Here is a 9596-nt window from a genome sequence, read left to right on the forward strand (position 1 = left end):
TCCTGTTATTGCATTACAGTTAATCAACAGCTTATTCTGGTGTTAGAAAAAACTTATTTTGCAGAGAGTTCTCACTGAGCTCTTATTTTGCAGAGCAGCAGTTGTACAGCATCATCCTTTGCACACTGGACTTCACTCCCAAGTGTCCCAGCAATATTAGTATTGGAAACAATATTGTATTTTCTTTCTGAATTACTTAAATAGCATTGTCGTACATCACTAAGCAGTTATATGGCAAGTAAAAATCTGTTTTCAATGCTTTGATGTCTTTTGGCAAGAAATTCTCTATTGGTATAACAATGTTTTGAGAAGCGTGTTTAAAAGTACACACAAACAAAAAACCAACACTTACCCAAAACAGAATAAATTCACCTTACCTACTAACAGCCAAACAACATTGGAGTCATGTTCTGTTAGGAAGTCCTCCAACTGTGTGATACTTGGGACAAAACTATCATTTTTCCTTTGATCCATTGCTAAACTGTTGTTGTGTCAGCACCTATAGAACTGAAGGGAAAAAAAAAAGAGTAATAAGCACAGTACCGTGTGGAGAACTTTAGGAATGTTTAACGTGGTGTAACAGTCTGCTTCAAACAAATATGAATACATTTTATTCCTTTAATAGCATCTTTATGATTCTCAGCTACCCTTTTTTTCTCCTCTAGAGCAGAACTGTTTCCACCCAGAGCAGAACACTCCTATCTGCTGAAACGAAGTTTCCAGGCACGTGCTTCCCTAAAACAGAGTGCAGATCAACAAAATCCCAGACTATGCTCTCTAAATTTAGTACTCTGACTGCCCTATACAGCATATAATAGCAAACAAGTTTAAAAGGCTGTTGTACCATAGCGCGAAGTTAAAAGGCAACTGAACATAGAAGTAAAATTGTTAAACATTCTAAAAATGTAACACGAGACTAAGTGCACACTGTGTTCACTTAGTAGAGGTTTGTTCCATAAGATGTTCCTGTCAGAGAAGCATTAATTGCAGTTTATTTCAAGATAATTGCTCTATTGCACTTGTGCATTAAGAATCTCTCGACTCAGTGCTGTAACTTAATCCCCCAGTAACTTATGTCTTTTATACCACTTACTTCTTACATGCAGAATGGCAAACAGATCATTTGAAAACAAAAAGGACACATGCTATTTCTTGCAAAGATGAACCACTCCCTAAAGGTCATTTCTGTTCAAACCTCTGTTCATGTACCATTACATTTCTTAACCAACTGCGTAATTCCTGTTTCTCCCCCCGAGTGCTTACATATGAACTTTTCTCCTCATTTTAACGGGTGACACTGGAGTGAAAAGGCGGCAGTTCTTCGTACCAACAAAGGGGCAAAAGTCCTAGCCCAGGACAACGATTCAGAAGTTCAGGTTTTAATTCCTAAGGGAACAGAGACCTATGGAAGTATTTGTTCACGTCTGATGGTTTCTTTAAGCAACTAAGTGAGGAAACCTGATTTCACAGAATCACAGAATCATCTAGGTTGGAAGAGACCTCCAAGCTCATCTAGTCCATTTGTTTCTGTAGGTGAGGAAAGCAGTACATAAATATCTCAGAATCTGGGGGCTGCAGACTGTTTATGGATACATGCAGATGCCCAAGAGTTGAAAGGTAATTAAACCTGTTACAAAGCTTTCATTCCCCATTTGTGAACTGCACTAAACCAATGTTTAATTCACACACACACACACACAAAAAAAAAAAAGTTCAATCCCTTGTCTTGAAGCCGTCCCAGAGCAGTACAGCTCGCTCAGCAGAGCAGCAGCGGCCACGCAGCTCTCTGACCACGCACCCTCTCCCCAAGCAAGTGCCTATACGGCCACACTTGTGCACGCAGTAAAACTCAGGGATGAAAAATTCGGCTGCCTTCAGGTATCGCTGCTTAACACAGCACAAGGTTGCCCTCAGGCATTGCTGCTTGAGGCAGCTCTGGGGCTTTGCTCCAGCACCGCCATCCCGCACCCCACAGCCACTTCCTCGCACGCTGGGGCCAGCGGCGCAGACCCCTGCACTCCTGGAAGGCCAGGATCACGGGTGGTGCACGGCCAGGCAACCTTCAAGAGCAATGAAATATTTCCATAACCTCTTAATCCGGCGTGCCCATTAATTCCCTTGCTTCGCGACGGATTTGCATCAGCTTATAAAAACTGGCTACATCGTGTCACTGTTACACGGAGCGCAGAAACCCAGTCCTTCTGATCTCATGCGCTTATTCAAAACATGCACAAATCATCTCGCGAGTGGGTTATATTAATTGTGATTAACAGGGAGTAGCTCAATTCTGTAACATTCATAATCATCCGGCACTATTTTACTTGCATTACTTTCATTTGAAGTTTTCTCCCTTGGACATCATCTGTCAAGCCTTCTTACAGGGAGATCATTCTGCTTTGTTTCTTTTTTTTTTTTTCTTTTCCTTTTCCTCCCCTTTTTCTTTTTTTAAACACCTTCCAGCTCTGGCAGCCTGTCTGGCTGTCAGCCTACAACCCTCAAACAAATCCAGATAGGTTTCGTTTCCTTTCCTTGTGAAGTCTCTGACGCTCTCCATCAGATGGGGAACACAAAACTAAATGTCATCGACAAGATCTTGGGTTTTGAGCAGCATAAACATTTAGCTTAATGATATGGTTTAGTGGGGGACTTGTTAGCGTTAGGTCTGAGGTTGGACTCGGTGATCTTGGATCCCTTCCAACCTAGATGATTCTGTGATAACGTTTCTGAAATAGTCACTATTTCTAAGTGTTAGCAAAGGAACTAATATTTATCCAGGTTTTCCTGTAATAAATAAATCCACGCCATCTCTCACTATTGTAACTTGAGAACAAAACATGGAAGAGAAGCTGAAAAAAACTTGCCTTTAATGCATTTGTCTCTCCTGCATCTGGGTAAGTAGTACCTCAAATTAGGAGCCTGTGTTTTGAAGTAAAACAAGTACAGTCCCACTAACAAGCACTAGCAATTTGCTCCCTACCTCTTCTGATAAGAGAGAATAGAATGGGGGGGAAAGATGAGGAAAGTACTAAACAAAACACTAAACAAACTACAAAAGAAAAACCACCAAAAGAAAAACCATTCATTGCCTCCAGGAGTGGTGACAAAGCAGCCGCCATGGCAGCTCCCCTACCAGCAGGACTAAGCAGCATGACACACGCATATTTTTTAAGAATAAGTCCTTGTTTTAAAGGGACGTTACAATGGCAAATTAAATTATGTAATGGTACCGTGATTTGCTTTAAGACATTCACAATACCCTAATAAAAAACCCACATGCCAGCTTGTATTACAAAGTACATGATGCTCCGCAGGCAGCCTCTAGGAGCTTTTAACCTGGGAATGGCAGAGGAACCGGGGAAACTGAGACACCAAGCTGTCAGCACAACAGGGAGAATTTGTTTCTTCCCTTCAAGAGAAAAATCAAACCCTCCTTTTGCGATCAAGACCACTGTGGAAGTGTTGTCAAGCGGTCAGGATCACCTTAGTGAACAACACTAACAACCCTAAGAAAGCAACTTGTGATTTTCCTAGACATTTATCTATTCCTAATAAATTTCCTCAGAAATTATCATCAAAATTCTTATCAATTTAGGAAATTACATGTTTCCTAAGATACTTCCTAAGAAATAAGCTATTGTTAAACAACACTGAGGCAGGAAATTGAATGTTGTTATGGCTCTGTAGGACTGTGGCAAGACAAGACCGCAAGCGATGGGATGCTGATATTGGCCTGCTGAAACAAAGACTGCGTTCATCGCTTTTTGCCATCACTAGCCCAACCATAAGATGGGTATCCTTGGAAGTTTTCTGGAATATTTTTGCTATTCACACGCAAATGAACAAGGGAATCCCTCATCAGACAACGTTTGCAAGTTTTGGAGCTCCACCACGGATCCTTTGAGGCCCCGGCCCACTGACGGCACCCCCTGCCCTCAACTGAGGCACCTGAGAAGGAGGAGGAAGAGGATGGGAGCGTAAGTTTCCAGAAACAGGCAGCACTACCACCTGCACTGGATGCACATGTGTCTCAGAGGACACAGGTGCTTAATCCATTTTGATTATGAAGCAACTGCACCTCTAAGACTTAGGGCAACAGACAGCCGCTGCAGGCAGAGACTTCAGCAGGACAAGCTACTGATGTCGTCCTTGGGCATTTACATGGCGTGGAGGACGCAGAGGCAGGATCAGCAGCGTTAGGAGGCAGAGATGCAGCCTTTCCAGGACAACCATGAGCTACTTTCCACTGACAGTCCTGCTCCTACCTGCCTCCACCCTCCGTGCCCTCTGCATTGTGCACGTGGCCCAGCTATCTGCACACATCCTTCCTCCGTTATGCTCACCCCAAGGGCAAGGACTCCTTTGCAGTCCACAGAATCGTCTAGGTTGGAAGAGACCTCCAAGATCACCTAGTCCAACCTCTGACCTAACACTAACAAGTCCTCCACTAAACCATATCACTAAGCTCTACATCTAAACGTCTCTTAAAGACCTCCAGGGATGGCGACTCAACCACTTCCCTGGGCAGCCCATTCCAAGGCCTCACAACCCTTTCAGTAAAGAAGTTCTTCCCAATATCCAACCTAAACCTCCCCTGGCGCAACTTTAGCCCGTTCCCCCTCGTCCTGTCACCAGGCACGTGGGAGAACAGACCAACCCCCACCTCGCTACAGCCTCCTTTAAGGTACCTGTAGAGAGCGATAAGGTCGCCCCTGAGCCTCCTCTTCTCCAGGCTGAACAAGCCCAGCTCCCTCAGCCGCTCCTTGTGAGACTTGTTCTCCAGACCCCTCACCAAGCCTGGCCGGGAGCTGCTCCACCGGTCTATCTCCTGCTCACACTCCCTGATAGCCCTCAACCTCTCCACCTCCCCCTTGAGCTCTGCCACCAGGCTGAGGAGGTCGTCCACCTGCTCACACCTCACACGCGCGGTGTCTCTGCCGCCCTCAGAGGGCAGCAACAGAACACTGACTGGGCACTCCGCAGGGACACTGACTGGTGGCTTGGTGTGCCTGTGGTTTCAAAGCAAGCTGCCAGTGTGTTCTTCTGAAGGAACAGCACACTTGACAAGTCTTAGGGGAGTACTCTGGAAAGCACGGGAGTGGATGGGAAGCTGACCCTTACCAGCCCTGCCAGTACCAGACAGAGCACATATCAGTGGGAAAGAGAAACCCAGAAATCCACATGCATCTCTGCATTTTTTACAGTATGTTCTCAAAGTCTCTACTGTTTTGTGATGATGATCCCCAAAAACAAGCCAGAATATGGTCCAAAACTATAATGACCCCCCCCCTTTTTTTTAAAAAAACATCTTTACTATTCCAAATGTCACTTGTGGCTTGCATCAGCTGCCTGGTGTGCTACACACAGAAAGTTGTGTGACTTCTCCTGAGAGGAAGAAAGGAGAAGCAGGGGATTTCGGGGCACTGCAGTGACAGAATCACACCACTCATTTATTTTCACATCAGTCCTTTAAGGTGTTGTGTAGTCACCCTTCTGCAAATGAGAACGAGGAGAGAGAGGAGGCCCAGCCCTCGGTTTGTGATGCCCACACAAAATACTTGGGGCCTGCTTTCCAGGTGCATGTTTAGATTGAATTGAAGATGTGAGGGTTCGATGTTACCTAGACTTGCTCCTCCCGGTCAGACAGACGTTCTTTAGAGGAGAAACACACACTTAACAGAAAATGTACAAGTTTTAATTACTTGAGTCATGTATTATTCAAATTTTATCAGTACTAAAAGGATGTAATTGATGGAAACTGAGGGAAGTCATCTGACAGTCCTGGGGGATGTGCTTTATTTCCAGCCTGCTCCCAGTATTCCAACCTGGACCAGGCTCTCAGCAAACACTCCATTCCCGAAAAAGCCACTCACTCAGAAGTACCTGCATCAAGCCTTTATAAATATATTTCAGTTACATCAAATACATAAACTAGTGTTAACTTCAGCATGAAGTGCTAACACTGAGCCTGAGGAAAAAAAAAAAAAAACCCTGCTAGAACAAAACAATAAAAGTTACAGAAAGCACGCATGTATAAAAGGGGTGACCCCCCAAAAAAATAAAATAGAAGCCCATCCAAAAGGTGGATGGTCAACACAAAAAACCTCTGCAGATCCCGTCTCACTCTTTGGCTTCATCATTCAGGCGGCTGGCTGGACAAAGCCCCCAGCACGTGAGCTCTGCAGGGGCAGGGCAGGAAGATGAGGAGCCGGCGGACCCGCTGCTGACAGAGGCCTTCCAGCATCCTCTCCGCCTGGCGGAGAGCTGAAGCCAAGGGAACAGCAACGCGGCCGCAAGGGCTCTGTCCTACACCTGCAACTGAAGATGAAAGCAACAGGTATTTTACTTGGTGCCTGGGAACGTCAGAGTAATACCGGTCTCAGGCTGATAGAAAAGGAGAGGAAAAAAGGAAATGTCTTTTTAATCCCATCCGTTGGAATACTCCTTTTTTCTGGCACACCTTGCAGAGATGGCTGACTAAAACAGTATCCAAAGATGTGAACAAAAACTAACATTTCGTAAGGCTGAGGAAAAAAAAACTTCTATACGGTTATGAAGCAAGTAGTGAAGTAAAGGATGCTGCCAATCCCCTTACTATTATGACTGGAATTTATGGGGGAAATAAATGGGAGTTAAAGTTTATCAGGGACATTCCTCAGATCTTCAGTTCAGAGAAATCAGGTGTTTACCAAGTATTTGTTAATTGGAAAGCAAAGCAAAACCTGCTCTCTAAAATAATGTCCACATTTAATTCCTTAAAAGTTAACTTCCAGTCGGAGGACACAACTCCCAGTTTCTGCAGCATTTACAAGACAGCGGAGCTGCAATTGCGCCCAAGACATAAGATTAAACCAGAGGAGGTAAATTCCCCTAGTCTAAATAAATGAACTTAGGAAACACACATGGATGCTTCACATCTCCACTAAGGGAGCCATGCCCACAAGAGGTCCTTAAGGCAAAGAAATGGCATTTCCATGTCCTACCCACTTCGTCACTTTCTTTTAAAGGGTCTCCAGCAAGAGCTGGTACCAAGTCAGAGCCTCACGTAATTCAGCGATGTTCGACAGCAGTCTCACAAATGCAAACATAACTCAGCCGAACTTCCCTCTGAGGGCGCGCGATGTTATCAGCACCTAGGCGCACTTTCAGCGCATTTTATAAAACAGAAAGCTGCCAACCTTGGCGTCTTTCCCAAAGTATTCCGGCTAGGTCTGGAGACTTCAAGCCAGTCCCAGACAGTGTAGGAAGCTCAGTTAAGTCCTTAATCAACAAGTATGGTAAAGGGGAAGGAAGAGAAGTTGTTCTCAAAGCACACACACACTAAATAAGCTACGGGATAGCACTTAAACAGCAATTCTACTATCCAAAGCGTTGCATTTGCTTCACATCCTACAGGCAATTGAAGACTGGCATCATTTTCAGCAGAAGAACTGAGATTTGGGCTCAAGTTCCTACCCTTGAGCCAGTGCTTGAAGCAACGGTAGTAGTAAACTGTAAACAAGCTGAACGACTGCGTTAATTGCATTAATGAAATCTTGCTCCGACCTCAAGCGGAAACGGCTCAACTCCAAACAGAGCAGAGCTGGGAGCCACCCCAGTCAAACTGCTGTGTGGACAGCATTACTTACACCACATTTGCACTACAGGAGCTTACCTTAGTAAATAATGTGTGTGCTTAGAAAATGAGTTAAAATTAAAAGTCTTCTTCAAAGAAGCTGTGAGATACAAAAATGATTCTTGCAGCAGTCTACCTGATGAGATATATTTTATCTAACAGAGAAATAGCAACTACTAGAAAAGCATCTACATTGCAAATATATATAACGCTGCTTGAGGAGGAAAAAAAAAATCTAGTTTGAGTGGTTTAGACAAGTATCATTGTCCAAAAGGAGTAAAAAAAAAAAACCTTTCACATCTACTGATTCAGGGTCCAAAAAATCCAGTTTTATTTCAATCCTTTTGAAAACACTGATGCTCTAAGTACTTCAAAATTATAACAAAAAAATGAGTTACTGTAATAGATGATTTCCCCTCCTTCCCCCCAAAACAAGAACAAACCATTTTTGTTCATTTATTTGTCAAAGTGCAGGACACAAATCTTAACACAAGAGGAATTAAAGAAATTCCTGGTGTGGCAAGCAACATACCCCTTGCATCACTTCACTGCTTGTCAGGCAGTGCCCAACTGAACTTTGACTGCTTTTTCACTTACTTTTACTTCAAATTAAAAAAAAAAAAGGCCTAGCCACGTGTCCCAGGCTTCTTCAGGGGAGGGGGTTGTTTTGCTGCTAATATTGCCAGTTTTGGCTGCTGAGGAAGAAAAACCAAGCAAAACCACACCAGAACCTAAAGGCTTGTAACAGTGGGGATAAATAGAAGTTTCTGTTACGGATGCTCCTCTACTTAGGGGGTAAAATCCCTGTCGGGGCTGGTCTCAGTGAGGAGACTGACTTCGCTTTTTATGTGTGCGTTTGGACCAGAGCTTTGTACCTCAGGAATACCCTACGAAACTAACACTCTTTACCTCACGCGTGCATTTTTCCGGCATTTCTCCCAACGCCTCCCTGACACACCGCCGCAGCTCGGGGAAGGGGAGAAGCCTGCCAAACCGCACAGCCCCCAGGCAGCCCCCCCCAGCCACCTGCGCTACCACCCCTCAGCGAACCAGACCGGGCTGTTCGCCGGGGGCTGCGCCAGGCCGACCCGCAGCTTTTGGGGCGGCAGCAACAAGTGCTCGCCCCGCGCCGCGGCCGCCATCACAGCCCCGCCGCCCTCACGGCCCTCACGGCCCCCCCCGCGCCCCCTCACCCCCCCCCCCCCCGCGCCCCGCACTTACGCCATTTTCCTCCGCCGCGGCTCCACCACGGACCCGGAAGCGGCGGCGGCCCGGGCCTTCCCGCACCTCCCGGCGGGCACCGCCCCCGCCCCGGCCGCAGCGCCGCCGCAGCCAATGGGTAAGCGCCGCCGGGAGGTAGGGCCAACGGTAAGGGAGGAGGCGCGATACGAGGGGGTGGAGGGGGCCAATCGCGAGGCGCTGGTGGAGGAGTGAGTGGGGGGGGGGGGGGAACCACGCCCTTCTTCCGCCCGGCTGTGGGAGGCGCTGCGCATGCGCGGGGCGGGGGGTGACTCCGCGCGGGGGCAGGAGGCTGGGAGAGGGCGGGGCTGTGGGCGGGGGAGGGAGAGGGAGAGGGGAAAGGAAAGGGAAAGGGAGAGGAGAAAGGGGAAGGGAAAAAGGCAAGGGAAAGGGATAAGAGAAAAGGAAAAGGAGAAGGGAAAGGGAAAATGATATGGGAAAGGGAAAAGGACAAGGGAAAGGGATAAGAGGAAAGGAAAAGGAAAAGGAAAAGGAAAAGGGAAGCTCTGGTGCTGATATGCGCCTGGCCAGGAACATGGTGCACAGGGCTCGCTTGAAGAAGAATCTGTCCCCCTCTGCTGCTTAGAGGCTGTTTGTATCACAAGGGGCACCCATGCTTGCCTTCTCTGTGAGAGAAACTGGGGCTTTCTTCTCAGGAAAATCTTCTCATGTTTGAAAAACAAGACCGAAATTTTTCTTAAATTCTTTAAGTTACAGGGCAGAGTGAGTCCCACAATCATACAAT

The 9596-nt window shown here is 46.3% G+C and overlaps 1 protein-coding gene across 1 annotated transcript in view; it reads right to left on the reverse strand.

The window, feature by feature from the left end:
• The window catches only part of BLTP1 (bridge-like lipid transfer protein family member 1), a 115903-nt gene extending 106956 nt beyond the window's left edge, over positions 1–8947 (reverse strand). Inside the window, exons 1-2 of the mRNA XM_050710664.1 lie at positions 8834–8947; positions 378–507 (exon numbers count right to left, since the gene is read on the reverse strand). Coding sequence (XP_050566621.1) covers positions 378–474 — 97 coding nt within the window. The 5' untranslated portion in view covers positions 475–507; positions 8834–8947. The remainder of the gene's footprint in view (positions 1–377; positions 508–8833) is intronic.
• Positions 8948–9596: the final 649 nt, after the last annotated feature.

This window comes from Cygnus atratus, chromosome 4 (genome assembly GCF_013377495.2).
Source record: "Cygnus atratus isolate AKBS03 ecotype Queensland, Australia chromosome 4, CAtr_DNAZoo_HiC_assembly, whole genome shotgun sequence".
NCBI lineage: Eukaryota > Metazoa > Chordata > Aves > Anseriformes > Anatidae > Cygnus > Cygnus atratus.